Source organism: Eretmochelys imbricata, chromosome 16 (genome assembly GCF_965152235.1).
Source record: "Eretmochelys imbricata isolate rEreImb1 chromosome 16, rEreImb1.hap1, whole genome shotgun sequence".
Taxonomy (NCBI): domain Eukaryota; kingdom Metazoa; phylum Chordata; order Testudines; family Cheloniidae; genus Eretmochelys; species Eretmochelys imbricata.
This window is the reverse complement of record NC_135587.1, coordinates 5,792,533-5,814,440: the sequence shown is the minus strand read 5'-3', so window position 1 is coordinate 5,814,440 and position 21,908 is coordinate 5,792,533. Positions and strand designations below refer to the sequence as shown.

General features: G+C 42.3%; 1 protein-coding gene across 12 annotated transcripts in view; it reads right to left on the bottom strand.

The window, feature by feature from the left end:
* Positions 1-21,908, bottom strand: part of ZNF618 (zinc finger protein 618) — a 343,284-nt gene that overhangs the window by 196,018 nt on the left and 125,358 nt on the right. Inside the window, exon 1 of one of the 12 annotated variants that reach the window (XM_077835656.1) lies at positions 3,961-4,177. The exons of the other annotated variants lie outside the window; for them this stretch is intronic. Coding sequence (XP_077691782.1) covers positions 3,961-4,086 — 126 coding nt within the window. The 5' untranslated portion in view covers positions 4,087-4,177. Of the gene's footprint in view, positions 1-3,960; positions 4,178-21,908 lie in introns of those variants that run through there. 12 annotated transcript variants of the gene reach the window in all.

Genomic DNA, 21,908 nt, shown 5'->3' with positions numbered 1-21,908 from the left:
GAGATGGGAACTGTGGGACAGGTACTGGAGGACTGTGAGGGTTTGACACAAGTAATGCAGTGTCTATTTTCATGCTGCGTCAACCTAAGTAGGTCAACTGTGGCTCTGCACCGCTCGGGGAGGAAATGTCACTGTAATGGGTCACCCACATCAGCCAGAGACAAATCTGAGTATAGACACATGCACAAACAGAGGGATGCAAATAGACCTACGTTGACTTTACTTTGTATTGTACACCAGACCTAGGTCTTGGAGCAGAAAGTCCCATGCCACCATGCTGCAGAGACAAGTTTCTCAGTGCATGCCAGCTACTTGTGCTCTCCATTGATCCCACTAGGGATGTAAGTAATTAGAGAAGTAGCCAAACTCATCTTCATTAAGTCTAGAGGCCTATGTGGAGTGGAGTACCTTAGGTGCATACAGGACTTTGTTTCCTGGGAGCCTAGCAAGCCCATTTTGATTATTACCATTCCTTTTACAAACATTAAACCTTCTGCTAGATCAAATATGTCTTACAAGATCATGAGGACATCTTGTGCAACTGATCTACCTGTGCGTACCCATAGTTCAAACGGCTGGCTGCACCCCTGGGAAGGAGGTACTAAAGGAAAATTTCTCTTTCTTACTATAGGTTTATGCAACATGCAACACAATGAAGCCCTGATCTCACTGAGGTCTCTAGGAGCTTCTGTAATACAAATAAATAATAATAAAGAAACTGACAAGGAGATTGATGTAAACAGATCAATAAGCAGTCTAAAGGAGAGACACAAAGACAGACTGCACTGGAAAACCTGGGCTGGGAATGATATTTTTCCATAAACTCACTTCCTTTGACTAACCCAGGGAATATCTCCATGCCAAATTTCAACTTTCTTTGTATTGGCTTAAGTGTATTTTTCTTTTAACTGTTTTTTGCTATTGAAAACAGCTGAACCATTTTTGCTTAAGCTTTCCCAAAAATTTTATTCTCGAGCTGAGACCAGGCTTGACAAATTTCAGCATAAAAGGTGAAAGTTTGAGAAAATTATAAGCAGGGTTAATAAAAATCATGATTTAAAAAACCCTAAACATCTATTTATTATTTAAATCATTTTTTTTATTTGCTTGGTGCTGATTATTTACTTTCTTCCCATTTTATAGTCTTAATTTGCTAACATGGATGTTTTCTACTTATGTTCTTTACCTAGTTTCCTAATTGTTAGTATAATTTCAGATACAACACATTTTTCCACTAAGAAGTTTCACACTTAACATGCCATCTATGTTGAAAATGACAAGTCTAAGGCCTTATTAACACCCTTAGGATGAGGAAAATACAAACATAAAATTAATAAGCAATAATGTTGGCACTTTATTTGTAACCGACTCCACCTTCCAATACTTTGAACTTCCACAAGTGAAAAAGCTGAAATGCTTCAACCAGGCTATGCTCCTCCACCACAATTTGCATCTTGAAGTCAATGGGACTTGTCCTCCTAAGTCATTTAGGTGGCTTTGACACACCTACTTTTAGAAGTCTAAATATGAGTTTAGGAGCCTAACTTTAGGCTTCTATTTTTGAAGATTTTGGCTTATCCAGACACAAAAAATTCACAACTTTATTAATGTATTGAATGTTTAAATGAACTTTCATTCTCAGAACTGAAGCAATTTTGTTTTGAAGTGCCAAAGATTTTATGCCACTAACAGAAAAGATCTTAATCAAAATGAAATTTTAGTCACTTATGCACATGCACTTGTGTCGAAGTCAATGGGCCATCTCGTGACTACTTTTATGTACTTGTTTAAGTGTTGGTAGCATGAGGGCTTCCAATTTTCAATATTTTGGTTTTTTGCCTTTAGCAGTTTTGTGAAATTCAAGTAAGAGACCCTACCAGAAGTAGCATTTTAGAATAAACAGGATTTAGAATATAGTTCATTACAAATTTTAATCTAAAGTCACAGGTGCTGGTGTCCAGCTTTCCCTGAGGGTGCTCAACCCCAGGCCCTGCTTTGCCCCAGGCCCCGCCCCCACTCCATCCAAGCTCCCATCATGCCTCTTCCCGCCCTCACCTCTTCCTGAACCCTTCTCTGCCCTATTCCACCCCCTCTCCCAATCGCGCCCTGCCCTTTCTCCTCCCCCGACAGAACAGCTGATCCACAGCGGGAGGTGCTGGGAAGGAGGAGGAGGGGTTGATCAGCAAGGCCGCAAGCGGGCAGGAGGCACTGGGGGTTGTGGGGGGGGGAGAGTTTGGCTGCCGGTGAATGCTAAGCACCCGTTTTTTTTTTCCATGGATGTTCCAGCCCTGGAGCACCCACAGTGTCAGCACCTATGTCTAAAATTAAATAGCACAAATGTTCAAATTAGTTTTCGAAAGCCTCAACCTGATTTAAATCAATGTGGTCTTTTTTAAGTCATGAGATTTTAAATCATGAATTAAATCAGTGATTTAAATTGCCTTAATTTAAATTGTTCCACCTTGGTTATATAAGTAACAAAGGCAAAATTTATTTTTTTCGGTCTCATGCTGCTCTTCCTGGTTTCTGAAAGAGAAGCGCAATAAAACTTCATGTGGAGAATTTTGAAAGAAAAAAAAAAAAAAAAGAGTCCATTATCAACTACTTCCTCACACATTTTAAAAGCAGGCAAATAACATGACCAGGTCATAGAGCAGAATTACCTGACTCAAGTAGTAACAATAGACAGTTTTGAGTTTTATAGTGAAACAAATGGTATATACGACTAAGATATGACAAATGGCATTTTTACAGAGGGGATGTATGTGGCTGGAAACAGTTAATTTTTTAAAATTACTGTTAACTTGAGGGAAAAAAGGGAAGTCACATGATTGTATTTCTCAAATAATCCCATTTCACTGGAAACTTCAGGATAAACTGCCTATGGCAGGATTTTTTAAAAAATTATTTCCCAGATGATAAAACAAATGTATCCAACAAGCTACAAACGCATGAGAAAAATTTAAATAAGGACTTGTCTACATGCAAATTGTACCTAAAGGTATGTTGTTAAACCAAATTTGGCATTAAAACACAGTTTTGGTTTAAACTAGGCTTATTTTGATTCAGCGTAAAGTCAACTGGGAACAGTTTAAGTTAAATCAAAATTAGCCACCCTTTAACCAAAATAAAAGCATCCCTCCACACAGAGGTTTGCATCAGTTTATCTAAACCAGTTTAACTAAACTTGTGCAAATTTGTGTGTAGATAACCCCTAATAAAGGACTTGTTATGGACTTCCTGCCCTAAACCAGTTGAGTGTCTGGGTGACTTCATTATCCGTGTGAAAAGCACATTTCTGGAGAGCTGAGCATGTTATCAGAGCTCAGATGGCCATATACTGAATCTTGGTTTTGTGCTGGGATTGAAGAGAAGATTGGGGTATGAGTGGAAAATGGAAACTTGTCTTGAATAGCTCATTATCCTCCTTCCATTAGAGGTCATGGTTCACTTTTTCTCCCAAGGGAGTAAGAACCTACTATGCTGGTCTTTCCTCTGAGGCTGGGTTTCAGATGGCTCTACATGTATACCTACAATGGAGTTGGAAGTGTAATGCGCAGCTCGGGTAAAAAGTCAGAAACAGTTAACAATTAAAAATAGTTTAAAATAGAAGGTGTAAACCCAGCAGCACAGCTGCCGGGAGGGACTAGCCACCTCAGTATGTATCCAGGGTCTCAGACGGGATCATATTTGAGTGACTAGCCCATCCCGCTGCTGACACCACTGTGGCTACACTTTATTTTTTCTGTGCTAGCTTGATCCGAGCTAGTGCAGGTATGTCTGCTCGAGTAGGAAATTACACCTCCAGCTCTAGTGTAGATTTCCTCTTAGGAAGAATGCTGGACAGCTACTGAAGCACTGTAACAGCGACCTGGTGTGACATTACACATTTTGAACTCAACTACTGATATTGATGGGCTGTAAAAAAAACAATCCTTCCCTCCACTGAGCCAGCCTTACCTCCTTTGGAGCTTGCTGCAAGACCCACTTTTTTGCGTAGGCATTTTCCCAATGGGTGAGTGGGCCTTGCCTGGCTACTGAATGCTGAAGACACTCAGCTCTCGATTTCTGTTTTATCGGATCCATAGAGTGCAGTTCACTAGATTTCCCAGTCTCTGGCTGAGACTGAATATTGGATGAGAGCCAGCTGGCTGAGACCCAGTCTAGATACGACAGAGACAAAGTTGTTGGACTGTAGCAAACAACTGGAGGAGATGGCAGAGGTGGTATCTATTCCCCACAACTTTTGTAACTCAAGTTTTCTAGCTGGGGTTTCTGATGGATCCCCCAAGGCTTCAGAAACTGTGGCCAGGAGTGTTAATCTCTATTGTGACAGGGTCGGGCCAGATAGCTATAGGAGAGTAATAGAAGGCAGATTTATTAGCCCCAGGCTAAGTAGGTCCCTTTTTCCTGGGTAAGGTAACAGTGAAGGGTCCAGAACAACCAGGAACCTTCTGGAGACAATTAAGACAGACAGGCTGATTAGAACACCTGCAGCCAATCAAGAAGCTGCTAGAATCAATTAAGGAAGACTAATCAGGGCACCTGGGTTTAAAAAGGAGCTCACTTCAGTTTGTGGTGTGCGGTGAGGAGCTGGGAGCAAGAGGCAGTAGGAGCTGAGAGTGAGAACGCAGACTGTTGGAGGACTGAGGAGTACAAACACTATCAGACACCAGGAGGAAGGTCCTATGGTGAGGATAAAGAAGGTGTTGGGAGGAGGCCATGGGGAAGTAGCTCAGGGAGTTGTAGCTGTCGCACAGCTGTTCCAGGAGGCACTCTAGACAGCTGCATCCCATAGGGCCCTGTGCTGGAACCCGGAGTAGAGGGTGGGCCCGGGTTCCCCCCAAATCCTCTCAACTCCTGGTCAGACACAGGAGTCGTCGACCTGGACTGTGAATTCAGAAAAACGGCCAAGCTGAGGGCTGCCGTGAAGCTCCAAGGCAAGCAAATCCACCAATAAGCGCAAGACCCACCAAGGTAGAGCAGGAACTTTGTCAACTATCTATAGAGAGACCAGGGGGTGCTGAGGTAATATCTTTGTCTGGACAAGCTGCTGTCGGGGAGAGAGAGAGACAGACAGACAAGCTTTCGAGTTTACACAGAGCACTTCTTTGGGTCTGGACCCTGGGTAAGCTCAAAAGCTTGTTTATTTCCCCAGCAAAAGCTAGTCCAATGAAAGATACCTCCCCCATCTTGTCTCTCTAATGTCCTGGGACCAACATGTCCACAACAACACTGCATCTCTCTATCTTTGACCAGTAAGGAGGCTGCAATCTCTTTTTTTCAATCCTGACCTCACCAGTTATCCAGGCCTTGTCACCTCCAGACCAGATTACAACAATGTTTTGTACTTGGGGATGAGTGGGGAAATTCAACAAGTGCAGAATGTAGCTGCCTGCCTACTTTATGGTGTTATTTGCATGAAGTACAAAACACTCATACTCTATAGAGTTCAGGCTTCCAAAAGGTTTCCAATACATTTCCAGATGCAGTTCAAGTGGCTGGGATTTACTTTTAAAACCCTCCATTATAGTTCACCTCTTTAACCTAGTGCTTTCCTTATGTGATATCATGACAGCTGAGATGTACTGCATACTTCAAGCCGACAATCAATAGGATGTGTCTGTTTGTGGGCTGGGAGTAGGGCCCTTTCAGACGACAGCCCTCAACTTCGGAATGTGTTCCAACCTCTTATATCCTGGTTATAGCTAATTCAATCCATTATATCACATGACGCACCAGTAACTGTGCAACATTTTAAATGCACGGTTCAAGCGTTTGACAGCAGGATGACTCAAGAGAGAAGCCCTGAATTCCTATGACAAGACATAGAATCTGCCACCCTGCAGGGAAGATGCTTACCAAGAGGGCTCCAAGTTTCTGCACACAGAGGGAAACATCCCATGAGCAAGGATTTGTACAAGCAACAAAGAACTCAACTCCTCCCCACTGGACGTTAAGAGCTATGAGATACATAGATCGAAATTTCAGATTGCAGCTCCTCCAGCACATCCAGAATCTCAACAACCAAAAGTGACGGAAACACAACCAGCAGATATTGCCTTGGTCTCTTCCTGAGATGGTTTGCCCAGTTTCATCTGAATTCAACCAATCTCATCTGAGACAAAAGCAAAAAACTCCCAGTGAAAACCATTTGACTCTTGGTAAAAGCAACCTGGGCTCAGAAAGTTGGTCACCACTGTTGTGATATTAGGGCCTACAAATTTACCTTAATTGTGAGCTCAACTGTAAGAAGCGAATGAAAGTTCATGAAATGTCACAATAACCTAGAATTGATGGGAAAAGGTGCAAAAGCAAGACAGAAAGAGTGAAATAGTCCAAGAGTGAAAAGGACCTCCTGATATAATCAAGGACTACGGTAAGATTATGTCTCGTAAACAAGAAAAGTGCAGGACTGGAAATCAATAGACCAAAATTGGTGTTTTGGAAACTATGCCTAATTGGTGAACAAAATAACGAGATGGCTGGCCATTCCGCCCATCACTCCCATTTGGGATCTTTAAAGTAAGATGGGGGGGAAGGATCAGAAGACAAAGCAGCTGTCTGCCAGCAACCACTGCAACGAGCTTCACCATCTTGGCTGTCAACCCCTCCATCTCCTGAGATCCCAGGATCCACTGTTATCACTGGGCCTTTGTCATCCTGATCCTAAGAGATTACCAGAACAGACCAGGCACAGAGAGGGACCCAGATGATATCGCCACCTCCACCAGCTTTAGCTAAATCCCAACCACCACCTGGTCTGTGAGATTCCATCTTCCAACACCCCCTTCGCCTTGGGTCCATTCCCTTCCCCTACCTTATTTCTTCTCTTTCCTATCCCTCTACTGTTGCGTTCTGTCTAAAAAGAGTCTGGCTTAGCTGGCCAAGACTATATTTTGCAACACCGCTGGGAACCTATGCCCAGAAATGCAGCAAAAAGCAATGCTCCGAACAGCCCGATGCTGATACAAGTCACCAGGTCTCAGACCGGATGGTACAATTATGTGCCATGCCTGTGTTTTTCCAGAAGTAAGGCTGCAAGTCAGAGTCAATCAAAGAGACAGAAGCTGCATTTTCTCTCTTTTCTGTTCTTCTCTCTCCCCTTTTGTGTGTCTTTGTCTTGTTTTATCTTCTAGGAAACGGAATCGGACTTTAACATAACAGAAAAACAGCATCTCCAGCCCATCTCTACTAACTTCTCTCTTCTCCAAAAGGCCAGTTATTGCCATCTTTGATACTATTGGAGAGATTGTCAAACAAGGGTGGTTTTCCCTCTTAAAAGCTGTTTCCAGTCAAAGGGAAAAGGAACAAGGGAAAATAAAAGCCTTATTTAACACTTTACATTTCAAATGCTTTAAGTGTGTTTCTTTCTTTTTTCTGTATCTTTAAAAGAAGTTAAACGGATTTTACCATGGTACTATATGGGCTATGTCTCTGTATGCCATACAGAGCATCTGTTTAATGCTGGATAGTGATAGGGTCATGTTAATACCTTTGACTCCTTGGGCCCATATATTCCATCTAAAGTAATACATCACCACCTGGAGCAGATCCACTGACCAGAACTTCATGGAACAGTAATAAACTAGTTCCCTGAGGAAATCTTCACAAAACTAGAACTTTGATTGCTCTTTAAATCTGTGGAGAACACGTCATGCAGAGCAGCTGCCTCAATTCATGCCAGAGGTGGCTGTATTTCAGTGGTGAGCCACACAATCCCTATTTCGTTTTGTATTTCTAAAAAATTTGGAAAGTGCTTTGGGGTCTTCCATAACACCCCACTATAAAAACACACAATATTTCTGTTGTTTAGTTTAAATCAGAAGTAGATAATGAAAAACTAAATATTTGACAAACATATGAAAATCCAAAGCAGGAAATTTATATCTAGAGTTAAAAACCTACATGGTTTGAGAAATTACCACTTTGCGGACGCACGCTGGACCACAATTAAATGGCGCTAAGTTAAAGGAGTGCAAGAATGGCCTAGCGTGACAGGACTAAACAGGATGTAGTCACAATGCAAAAAAGGTAACTGGCAGATGGAAAAACAAAGTAAGTGAGAATTCGTGTGCCAGTCCCCACAGGACTGCTAAGCCTGGAGATACAAGGGTTAGCAAAAGTGTGAGAATCATTAAATATTTTTCACATTGATGGCATTGCAAGGAGTGGAGAAGAGAAAAAAATGTGATTTGCTTTACAGCCTCTAAGTTCAAAAGTAGGCAACACAAGGAAGCACAATACCCCTTGGCTACTGAAGCATACGGGAACACAGAACCACTTGCCAAACAAGGGCGTACAGTATGTCTGCAGAGGTTTCCACTTTAAAGGAGTCTTCTTGTCTTAAAGAGTTTAGAAATGGGCTAACAGAGAGAAACTAAACAAACCTTTAACAATGGAAGTTTAACTAGAGAATGTTGCTTTCTCGCTCTCTTTTTTGTTTGGTTGGTTTTATCAATAGTGTGGAACAATGGTAGTTTCAATTTGGAAAAGGATAAGACAGTCAAACTAAACAGATCTTCATAGACGAAGGTCGGGGAAGGGAGGCACATAAAGCAGGACTTTTTTTTTTTTTTTCAAACTTAAAAAGGCCCAATAATTACAGAGGGAAAGAATATGGTCTAAGAAAGACTACCAAAGAGAAAAAGAAAAAAAAAACAAAGGAAAAAGAAAAGGTTGGGGAAAAAGCCAGACAGGCTGAGAGTAGAAATCTTAGAAATTCTTATTGCAAAATAACTCCTGGCCAGCCAACCGCAAACACTATAAATATCACAAGATCAACTCTCCAAGTAGATATAAATAAACAAAAAAACCTCTGAGATTTAAAAACAAAAAAATTCAGAGGCTCTCTGACAGCAAGGAAGGATGGATTTGCCTGTTCCCTTCAGAGCTGATGTCATTTGGAAAAAATGAAGGAACAGCAAAAAGAAAAAATGTTACTAGGTAAATTTTAAATCTGCTGCCACTCTCTTGAAAAACCAAACAGTTCTGCGGGTGTGTTTTTTCCTCCTTGTTTCGAAAGACATGTGCGTGAACACAGGATTTTTGCTGCTCAGCTGTTTCTGCTGCTGATTCTCCATATGCGGCTAAAACCTGTGTCTGTGACCTCATGATCATCTCTCCTGTATCTAACAGCGATTCATCAATACAGTTGGGTGACATTTTTCAGATGAAGAGTTTATTCACAGAAAAATACAGTTTTGGTCCACCACAACCCATAATAAATTGTTCCAGTGGATAATTACCTTCACGGTTAAGAAACTGAACCTTATTCATAGTCTGAATTTATCTAGCTTCAAGGCTGAAGAATGGGTTCCCCAGAAACTCCATACTTCTCTACTGCATGGGATCCATGTGGCCCTGATGGGTCTGAGTTTCCCTGGAGATCTCAATGTGGGATCTGAGGGGGAGGGGGCTGTTATAAAAGTGGCAGCAGGGGGAGGGAGATGGGCCCAAAGGCCCCTCACTGCACTCTCTGGCACTGGCAGCATCCAAGCCATGTCTAGTGCCCTCCATCTGCGACCTGCAGGGAAGCAGAGGGGAAGGAGGCGGCTGAGTTTCACAGTCAGAGGCACAGTTGCTGGTGTGAGCTCCAGTGACTGGAGCAATCCCACCTAGATCAGGTTGTGAAGGAAATTGCTCTCTGCCACAGGACCGGGGAGCTCCCCAGTGAGACACTTGCTAGTGGAGTGGGAAGTGTGTGAGGGTGCAGGAGACACAAACCCTTCCTTTGCCTCTGCAGGGGCGCCAGCTGCTGCAAGCACCTCATTAGGGGAGTGGAACTGAGGGGACAATCTCCCCAGAAATCTAGTGCAGCCTTGGGGCACAGCTGGAAATTAGACAGACATATTGTTGAACAAAACTACTAGTCTGAAAACTTTGAATACAGTTTGAAATTTCCCTCTGCAAAGCTCTGCAACAGGGAGGGCTGGGGGAGACACTGGCCACATGGGAGGCAGATAAAACTGGAGGAACTTCAAGGGGACAAGGCATTCACCTGTTGTCATGCTCTGGCAGGTCTGGTGCTGCCCTCAAACTGCAAACAGGATGACGTACCCATTATAATGGATCTACGGACCTTAGCAGGAAGATGAAATTAGTCCACGTTTCTTCCTCTGGATCTACTGCTGGAAGAGGTGGCCAGCAGTGACTTGTTGCCCCTTAACTACTCATTGCGTAAAAGGGATATAGGATGTCTCCCTAAGATGCATGGGATGCAGGGTCCCAAGAGGTCGCATGCTTTGTTTGATATATATATATATTCAAAGGGTTTGAGGCAGCAGGTTGTGATAATCCAACAATCAAACATGCATACAAAGAGGCAAAAAGAGCCTAACAAGGCAGTTGCTGAGACAAGAATGGAGGCTGAAAAGGAAACATACAGAAAGGTGGAGGAAGATGACGGTAGGAAATTGGTTTTTGGGTTGGCAAAAAAAGGAAACGAAACACAAGAAGTAAAGAACTTTTCATGTGTGATGGATGGGAACTGTGTGGTGACTAACCCTAAAGAGGTGGTAGAAGAATGGAAAAAATATTTTCAAAACCTGTTAAAATAAGGAGAGAGAGTTGTAAGTGCAAGCACTGTTAATAATTACAGGGAAGCCTCAAAAGGTATCAATCTCTGTAGAGATAGAAGCAGCATCAAATAAGATGAAGAATGGTAAAGCAGCTGGTGAAGATGAGATAACTGTTGATGTGATCAAGGTAGCTGGAGATACTGGAGTAACATAGCTTTATATATTATGTGTTTGCTAAGATCACACAAGCATATCAGAAAACTGGAGAATGGGATTGATTGTGCCCCTTTGGAAGGGTAAGAGTTTTGCAAATGGTCCAAACTCCTATCCAGGGTCACCCTGCTAAGTCAGCCTCTCAAAGTCTTAAAGTTCTGGTGGCAAGGTTGAAGTGCAAGGTGACGGACAAATACAGAAAAAGAGCAACATGACTTTAGGAAGGGAAGAAGTACTATTCACACAATATTTGCAATGAAACAGATGTTTGACAGAATGATAAGTGGAAGACGTAACTGCTATGTAGTATTTATTGATCTTGAGAAAGCATATGACTTGGTTCAGCAGGAGCTGGTGTTTGGATTATTGAGATGAGGTGAGAGGGGGACATCAAAAAGTGGAGATGATAGAGCAGCTGTATCGAGGGTCAAGAGCAAAAGTGGTAACAATATATATAATTTAGGACAGTTTTGAGGTGATGGTTAGATTAAGATAAGGCAGTGTGCTGAATCCACTTCTCTTCATCTCAGTTATGGAGTTAATTAGTAGGACAACCAACCCTGCAGAGACAGGGCAAAAACTAATGTATGCTGACTATCTGGCCCTTGTGGCTGACATCAAAGAGAAATGGGTAAATATGGTATCAAGGTGGGCATCTGCACTTGAAGACCATGATTTGAAGGTAACTCAAAGAAAACTGAAGTTATACAAGAAAGAAAATTGGAAGAAGAGCTGTTGTCTGAAGTTTCAGAAGAGAAGCAGAATTAGAAGAAAAAAATTGTCTACTTGGGAAGAACATTTAGTGCCATTGGAGAGAGATCTGGAGAACTGAAAAGAAGGCATAGGCAACAGTGAAAAAGGTGGCAACAGTGCTGTGATACTGGTACTTTTGCAACAAACAGAAAGGAAAATTGCATACCCTTCATGCATTTATCTCTGCCAGCTCAATGGTTTGGAAAAAGCAGGTCTTACGAAGATGGAAAAAAAGAAGATACATGCAATGTTGTTGGATTCTCCCATTGCTTCGACAGATGAGTGTTCAGCTGGTGTTGACTTAAGTTCTGGGTTTATTAGTTTTTATGGCTTCTCACATGGCAAGCAAATACGATCCTCGATTTGCAAATGCAGCAGAATGTTTTGCAAGTATAGTTGCTATTATGGGGAGGATTTGAGGCATTGGCTTCCCAACATGTTCTCTTCTCCTGCAGAGACCTCACACATGCGACTCCTCAATAGGGACAGGGACTGATGAAACACACCTCTCCATCTAGGTCAGTGCAGTGCAACAAGTTCCTAGGTTTTAGTGTCTACCTTGCATGCTTTGACATTGGCCTTCAAGGTGTCTTTATATCTAAGTATGGGTTGACCCTTAGAGCAGGTTCTCATGTTCAGCTAGCTGTAGAGCACCACTTTTGGTATAAAGGAAACCTCCATGTGGACCACATGTCTGACCCAGTGAAGTTGAGCCCTGATGACCATGTTCTCCATGCCAGAGATTTGGCACCTCTCACGGACTTCAGTGCTGGGGATCCTGTCCTGCCTCTTGATGTTGCAGATGGATCTTAGGCAGCGAAACTGGAAGTTCCCCAGGTGTTTGATGTAGTATCAGTAGAGCAACAGCCGTGTTAGTCTGTATTCGCAAAAAGAAAAGGAGTACTTGTGGCACCTTAGAGACTAACCAATTTATTTGAGCATGAGCTTTCGTGAGCTACAGCTCACTGCATCCGATGAAGTGAGCTGTAGCTCACGAAAGCTCATGCTCAAATAAATTGGTTAGTCTCTAAGGTGCCACAAGTACTCCTTTTCTTTTTATCAGTAGAGCGTCCATCTCTCGCAGCTGTAAAGGAGTGAGGTGAGTACAATAGCATGATGGATTTTTATCTTGGTTCTGAGGTAGACTCCACACTCCCTCCAGAGCCTACGTGGGAAACTGCCAAATGCCAAGCTGGCCTTTGCCAGGCACTGAATGATCTCATCATCCACGATGGCGTTACTGGAAAGTGTGCTACCCATGTAGCAGAATTTCCTAACCGAGTTGACAGGTGTCTTGTCGATTATGACAATGAAATCATGGTGCTCATGATGCCAGCAGTCTGGTGCTGCTTGGTGAATGACCTCCATCTTTTTCAGGCTGATGGTAAAACCAAAGCATTTTGAGGCATAGCTCCACAACAAGCTGAACATCCTCAAGTGTGTATACAATCAGGGCACATTCGTCAGCAAACAGGAGCTCTCTTAAATGCTATTTGATTACCTTGATGCGCACCCTGAGTCACCATCGATTGAATAGACCCCTATGCAATCTAAACTAGATGGGTATGCCTCTGTCAAAATCCTGGAATGCCAACAAGAGCATGGCTGAAAAGACAATGGCAAAGAGCCATGACTCATCCTTGTTTGGTGCCGTTGGTGACACGGAACGCTTCTGATGAATCACCACGCTCCACCATCCTGGCCATCATGCCACCATGAACTGAGTGGATGACAGCAATCATCTTCTCTGGGCAGCCAAATTTATGAGGGAGTTTTCACAGGTCCTTGTGATTCACCATGTCAAAGGCCTTGGTCATATCAACAAAAAACATGTACAGACCCTTGTTCTGTTCATGAGCCTTCTACTGTATTTGTTGGACTGCAAAAAAAAAAAAAAAAAAAATCACATCCACGCTGCCCCAGCCAGCACAAAAGCCACACAGTGACTCTGGATACACCAAGTCCACCAGCTGAGAGACAAGCCTGTTGAGGACTGTGCAAGGATCTTCCCTGCTATAGAAAACAGTGAGATTCTGCGATGGTTGGCACAGGTAGATATACTCTTCTATTTGTATGCATGGACTATGAAAGCATCCTTATACTCCTGGGGCACAGTACGCTGTTCCCACAAAGTCTTGAAAAGACTGATGAGTTTCTGACCCAGTGAGCACCTCCACATTTGTACAGTTCAGCCTGAAGACATGCCCATGTACAGCTGCTTGATGGCCTTAGTAATCTCCTCCAAAGACAGGTTCATGGACAGCTCCTCCAGGACAGGACGTTGCAAGAGTCAGTCAATAACTTCATCAGTCATAGTGGATTGACAGTTCAGGAGACTATCAGTGCTCTGCCCAGTGAAAGAAAATATTGCCTTTGTCTGTGAGCAGCCAGTTACTATCAGCTGTGAGGACAGGGGCTGTACCACTGGATTATGGGCCATACATAGCACAGATACCTTCGTAGAAGGCCTTCATGTCATGCTAGTCAGCTGTTTCCTGCAGTTCTAAAGCCTTCTGCTCCCACCAGTCATTCTTCATTAGCCTTAATCAGGTTTGTAGTGCACATGTAATAGAAAATAATATATTGAGGAGAATGTCCAGCAAGTGGAAGGTAGACAGAGTGCACAAGGAAGAAATTAGGGGGAAGATGAACTTGGGGCTCTCAGGCTGGAAAGCGCACATTTGAGGTGAGCTAGACATGTGAAAAGAATGGGAGAAGAACAATCAGAAAAGAAAGCCTGAGAGGACAGGGATAGCAAGAAAGGATGTGGAAGACTGAAGATCTGGTGGAAAGATTCTGTCAAGAGAAGTCTGAAGAGAAAAGGACTGGAAGACCTACAAACCCAGACTATAGACTGGAAGAAGTAACAAAGAATCCTGGGCACCTCCAACCCCAGGCAAACAAGAAAAGGAGTCGAGAAAGAGATATATATTATAATATATTGTACTTAATTCTGGCCCTAAGTATTCACCTTCATGAAGCTGTGCCCGGGGAGAATAGTGTTTGTCCACTCAGTAATGTTGCAATGCCAGCAGAAGGAAGAGATGATCATTCACCTTGCTTCGGTTATTGTACACTGCAGTCTACACAAAGAATAGTTATTTGTGTTCTTTAATTTTTAGGCTGCAGAAGTGGATTTTTTAAAGGTAATTAGTATCCAAAGAACACAGTGCACTACATCAAAATAAGTTTTCAGAAAGGACAAATTTTGGGCCTCGACTGTGCAACAGTGTCTAATAAATTTACTATACTGAACCTCTTGCAAACCTCCTAAGCCTAACAATTGTCTTCTACACGTGACTTTTTAAAGGTCCTGTGATCAAAAGTACTGGAAGCCAAATGCCTTTATGATTCTGAAGAGGATTTGGAAATGAAGTGATCAGGATTTTGCAATAAATTATATACAGTAAAAACACTGTCCCCTCATGTACTTGCTGAGTCACATGACAGATGTTATTTCAAAAAGCGAAATTCTGGAGGAGAAAAAAATCTTACTCCATCTACTTCCTTCATTGACTTGCCCAGATGTAGTTTTTGAAGCAATGTACCAACATCCTTTAATTAGTATGTACGTCTTTGCCAACCATGAAGACTGACTCTGTCTCTGAACAGCTCATTTAGAATTTCCCAGTATGAAAATACAGATAGTGGAAGACTGGATGTCTCAAAGGATCAGGCATGAGATAGGGAGTCTTTGATTTCTAATTTACTAGTTTCAGCCTGGCCCAGTTCAGCAGAGATTAAAAATTCTTACACTCTAGTGGCTATTTATTGGCCTACATGAAGTTAATTAAGAGGTCTCAGTTTTTATCCCAGTTAATGGATGTCCAGTTCACAAAGCCACTGCTACAAATGGCACTACTTGGCAGTATCCTTGTTGGTGGTTTGCGTAGAGCAGTCGATGACTGAATAACCCACAGAGAGGAACTCTGTGAACCCGAATGGTGCTCTCTGTGCTGGTGGGGGAGAGCCTTAGTGATGCAGTGTGGCAAAACTTGTTTCAGACTTCAGACACAAAATAATTTTTAAGTATCTCCCTGTCTAGGGATTTACTGTCTCCCCCATAACTGTGGTATCTGGGCATTGACAATGGTCAAGACAGTGACTGGTTGTGCAAACACAGCAACCCTTGTGTACTGTTTAACAGCCCTTGCACAGCCTGGGACATCACTGGCTTTACTGAAAGGTCAGTGGTGGACACGACAACAAGTTATCCTTCGCTCTTTTTGAGAAGGATTTGTACTAGTTACCATTTACTACTTCCACCTGGACAGTCCACAAACGCGTGGGCAAAGGGAGCTCAAGTCCGCCATCTCATTGGAAGACTGGCACCTTACAAAGTTAGAAAATCTGGCCCTGTAGCTAGTAAAATCAATCTGTAACCCAAAAAGCAAAGTAAAAGCAGGACCCTTCTCCAATTACTGACATCTGTAATTATTTAACTAAGGTCAAATCATTTTAATTTTTTTTTCACAGATAACAAAAACAATTGGTATCTGCAACACAGGATGGCCTCTCCATCCCAATATGAATTCTGGTTACACTCCTTAGAGTGGCCATAATACACCTTTTCCAACAAGAAACGCGCCTACAGAATCTAGCATTTCTTCTGTGCCCTAAAGAAAAAATAAATCAAATCAAAAAACCCTTTACATATGAGGAAACAGCCATAACAGAAAAGGGTTAGACATTTAAACAGTCCCGTAAAACAAGACAGAATGAGCAAAACCCACCTTTGGGCTGAACCAAAAGCTTTGAAGAAGCTACTCTAGGGAAGGTTTTGGCACAGTTCAGCCAAGTAAATTTCCATCCTGTAGAAAGAGGATTCAATTGTGCGATGCACATGCGCAATCTCTGAACAGAGGCTGAATGACTAAGTTGTCCCTAACTATATCTTAGGACTTGTCCAGATGGAGAGCTGGTGTGTGACAAGCTGGAGTGTCAATCTAGAGCACATGAGCCTGCCATGCACTAACTGGCCACCTGGACCCTGCTAATGCGCACTAAAAGCACTCTAGTGAGCACTGACCTCCGTTTGGTCAATCTGCACTGGAACAGTTAGTGCATGGCACATTAATGCAAACTGTAGATTTACACCCCTGCTTGCTCCATGCTAACTCTTCATCATCTAGACAAGCCCTTATTTAAACCTGACCATTAGGCCCTAATCCTGCGAACTCAGGTATATGTGTAACTTAGGGTGACCAGATATCCCGATTTTATAGGGACAGTCCCGATTTTTGGGTCTTTTTCTTATATACCCCTAAACTCCGTCCCGATTTTTCACATTTGCTGTCTGGTCACCCTAGTGTAACTTCACATGTGTGAGTAGTACCCCTAGTTCAATAAAGTTAAGCATATGTGTACATTTTTGCAGGAATGGGGCCTTAAAATAGCTAATTTGAGGGGGGGGGTGTTTTTTGAAACTGTGGCTTTTTAATAGTTACATTCAGTGAAATGTTTCAGATGAAATAATGTTCCATTGTATTTTATACTTTACAAATGAAGTGAAAATTAATGAATGGCACCGATGCATGAGTGAATTAATGAGTGCACTGATGCAAAAAAGTTTACAGAAATTTTAATAGCAATCACAGCTCCAATAAAAGTGATAAGAAATTTAGGGCTAAAAATCAGCTCCCTGACACGTGGCAACTAATTCACTGCCATGAATACCATAAAAGCCTACATAATTTTCATTATAATTTTCCAAAGAGCTCAGCAACCAGTAGCTCCCACTGAAAAACAAGTGGATGTTAGACTCTTTGGAAAAACTGGACCAAAATTTCTAGAGAATTAAAACCAAATTGTTCACATGTGGGGGAGGCGGATGCACAGAACATATAAGCTCCTGGGCACAAACCAGCTTTATGCAAAATTTAATGAAAAACAGATTTAACCCTCTGGATGCTGCAGACACTTAGGCACGCATTCTCCTAAGCATTTATTTGGCCGCCTCTCTGGAAAATGATGGCTATATGACTTCATCAAAAAGGATTTAAAATGTTTTTTGCAAGATGTAGCACCGTTCTAAATAGAAGAGGTTTAGAATGCAACCTTCAACAGGATTTGAATTCAACACCTTTGAAATACACAGTAAAGAGGTTTTATACATTAAACCACATACACTATTTGTACCTATGGGAATTTAAAAGAACTCAGAGCCCATATTGTTCAATGAATAATATATCTTTCACTTCTATAGTGCCTATAATGACAGAATTCCAAAGCATTCCACAAATGTTCACTACTACTGCCTCCTAATGATATATTATTATAACTATTTTATACAGAGAGAAAAACAGTCAAAAAGACATTAAGTGATCAAATGAGTCCATACTAGGAACAGGATTAGCTTCTAAGGTCCTAATCCTACAATATGATCAATACACTTAGTAAACTCCACAAAGGTGCAAGGAGCTGCCTGCGTGGCTCAGAGTGTAGGATCAGGGCCCAAGTATCCTGCATTTCAATCCTGTGTTCTAACCTTTTCTGAATGAACAAGAAATACTAAAAATGATTATGATTTTTTAAAATTATGACTATAATCACTGCCATGTCAAAGTGCATTGCCTAGTTCTTAGCAAGCTCTCCACGAATGCTTTGATTCAACAAAAAGTGAGATAATGGTGAAGAATTTTGCTACCTTATAGCTACAAGTATCTTCATACATTTTTGTGCCTATCAAATTGATTTTTGTGGGTGTGATCTTAGTGTGATTAGCTCTGTACAAAACCATACATGGAATGAAAATGACAATGCTCATTGTCATCAGAGCCTTAGCTCTGATTCTCTTTTGAGTCTTGCTCTGCATAGACAGTAAAGGAGCTTCACTAACGTGGCATTGACTCAGTACCATAATTCGCCATCAACATTATTTTCCAATGCTCTACTTTCTCCCCTCATACATATAGTAAGAAGGCAGTTTGTGGACTCAGCATATTGGTCTCTTGTGAATAACTGCCGAGGTACTAAAAAAAGAAAAACCTATCATACCACAGCTAGGCAGCCACTACATTGCAATATTAAGTGGACGTACTCTAGTCTCCTGAGATTCCCCTGAGTTCGTAACCTAAAAAGGGTTTTGAAAAAGGACATTTAGAAGACAAACTTCCTGCAAGCCTGCAACGGTGACCCCAAGGCTTACTCACTGCCATCAGTGAACCAATCTCAACCTCTTTGCAAATTAACAAAGAGGTATCAAAATATCTTGAAATTATAAGAAAGGTTTTGTGTCTAGATATGTTGCTTTTTCCCTTTGTTTCTCCCCTACACCAGTTAAAATGAGCATTAAGGGATACAATTATGTTGTTAGCTTAATTGCCTATCTAAGCAGAATCTACAGGGGTTTACTGCAAGATTTGAAAGGGGTGGAGGAAAGGAAATTGGGATAATGGAAACAATTTTAAAACAATCTCTGATGGGAGAGAGAAAGTTTGGGGTGTCAGGTGGGGCTCTTGACACAGCCCCAGAGTTGCTTTCCAGTGAAAGACTGTGAAAATGCATGATGACAGGCCATTTCTCACCAGCAAAGTCTAATTTTGGAGAATTTGACCTAATTAATAATTAAACACAACAAAATCATAGAATCATAGAATATCAGGGTTGGAAGGGACCTCAGGAGGTCATCTAGTCCAACCCCCTGCTCAAAAGCAGGACCCATACCCAATTAAATCATCCCAGCCAGGGCTTTGTCAAGCCTGACCTTAAAAACTTCTAAGGAAGGAGATTCCACCACCTCCCTAGGCAACGCATTCCAGTGTTTCACCACCTTCCTAGTCAAAAAGTTTTTCCTAATATCCAACCTAAACCTCCCCCACTGCAACTTGAGACCATTACTCCTCGTTCTGTCATCTGCTACCACTGAGAATAGTCTAGAACCATCCTCTTTGGAACTACCTCTCAGGTACTTGAAAGCAGCTATCAAAACCCCCCTCATTCTTCTCTTCTGCAGACTAAACAATCCCAGTTCCCTCAGCCTCTCCTCATAAGTCATGTGTTCCAGACCCCTAATCATTTTTGTTGCCCTTCGCTGGACTCTCTCCAATTTTTCCACATCCTTCTTGTAGTGTGGGGCCCAAAATTGGACACAGTACTCCAGATGAGGCCTCACCAATGTCGAATAGAGGGGGACGATCACGTCCCTCGATCTGCTCGCTATGCCCCTACTTATACATCCCAAAATGACATTGGCCTTCTTGGCAACAAGGGCACACTGCTGACTCATATCCAGCTTCTCGTCCACTGTCACCCCTAGGTTCTTTTCCGCAGAACTGCTGCCTGGCCATTCGGTCCCTAGTCTGTAGCTGTGCATTGGGTTCTTCCGTCCTAACTGCAGGACCCTGCACTTATCCTTATTGAACCTCATCAGATTTCTTTTGGCCCAATCCTCCAATTTGTCTAGGTCCCTCTGTAACACCCCTTGTTCAGATGTGAAACCTTAATGCTATTATTGACATGACACACTTAAGCACAGGATAGTAGCTGTTATCCCATATATGTACAGCACTGTAGAGAACAGCAGAAAGGGAAAACTCTCCACTTCCAGGCCAAACAGCACTTTCACCTGATCAGAGGAGTGTGGGAAAGGAAATGAGATACCTACCAGGCCCTTGTTCCCTTACCCTGTTTGTCTACAAGAAACTAGAGCCAACATGTTAATCATAGAATCATAGAATATCAGGGTTGGAAGGGACCTCAGGAGGTCATCTACCCTGACCTTAAAAACCTCTAAGGAAGGAGATTCCTCCACCACCTCCCTAGGTAACCCATTCCAAGTGCTTCACCACCCTCCTAGTGAAAAAGTTTTTCCTAATATCCAACCTAAACCTCCCCCACTGCATCTTGAGACCATTACTCCTCATTCTGTCATCTGCTACCACTGAGAACAGTCTAGAGCCATCCTCTTTGGATCCACCTTTCAGGTAGTTAAAAGCAGCTATCAAATCCCCCCTCATTCTTCTCTTCTACAGACTAAACAATCCCAGTTCCCTCAGCCTCTCCTCATAAATCATGTGCTCCAGTCCCCTAATCATTTTTGTTGCCCTTCGCTGAACTCTTTCCAATTTTTCCACATCCTTCTTGTAGTGTGGGGCCCAAAACTGGACACAGTACTCCAGATGAGGCCTCACCAATGACGGATAGTGGGGAATGATCATGACCCTCGATCTGCTGGCAATGCTCCTACTTATACAGCCCAAAATGCCATTGGCCTTCTTGGCAACAAGGGTACACTGTTGACTCAAATCCAGCTTCTCGTCCACCATAACCCCTATGTCCTTTTCCGCAGAGCTGCCGAGCAACTCGGTCCCTAGTCTGTAGCAGTGCATGAGATTCTTCCGTCCTAAGTGCAGGACGCTGATGAAGAGGATGGCCCGTGTCCTTACAGACCAACCCATCTTTCCCCTCATGCCTCGAATACTGAACCGTTTATGGTAAATTACTGTATTTAAAAAAAAACTCCTAAGAATAAGAAGATTTCCATGTTTGTAAAGCCTCATTAAATTAATTTTATGCCAGACCGAAAAAGCACAGAGCAGGCTCTTCTCAAAGCAGAGCGCAACACACTTTGGAGGCTACAAGAACCAGCTGTTCAGTTTCTTGGGCTCACTCCCTTTCCATTCTCTCTTTCTAACTGCTCCACATATTTCCATGCAGAGGAGCTCCCATTTAGGAGTCAATGAATAATGATTTCCACTCTCTCTCCTAAACACCTTTAATTTCCATATCCACATTCTCTCCCCTCTTCCTGTGGAGAGGAGTAACTCCTGCTGATAGTATATTCACTCTTTAAAACACTGAGACACTTCACTGAAAACCTTTTGGAGTCTGATTTCTAAATACTACAGCTTTACGTTCTCAGGGTCTCTCTAGTTTGTCAATCCTAGAATTAACCTCCCTGCTTCACTGTGCTTCCTTCTCCTCCCCTTCCCTCTCAGCCTCATTGCTTTGTTTAAACTAGGGCTCTAATCGAAGCTAAATACCATTCTCTGAACCTCCAGTTTGACTCAAATTCAGTTCTGCAGGTTTTCTGCAATTTTCCCATTCAGCGTTTACAATGTAGTTAGAGTGTGCTTGAGGCACACAATTCAGAGGAAAAAATTCCACTGCTACATTTATGAGGTTGCACTGCATGTATGACCCAGCACGGGAAAACTCACAAAAATCTAATAAAGACATGAAGGAAACACTGCTCTGCTCCTATATAGATTGATCACATCTTCATCCACAGCATTTATTCAGAAATATACATACCAAGCAAAAATGAGAGCCGCCATTTTGTTGTTCTTCCATCAAGAGAAACAAAATGGTGATACAGAAAAGGAATCTGCCATTCCATCCAAACTGTCTTTAATATTCTCTAAGTACATTCTCCCTCTCTCAAATTTATTCTCTTAAAAGTTATTTTAAAAAATATGAAGC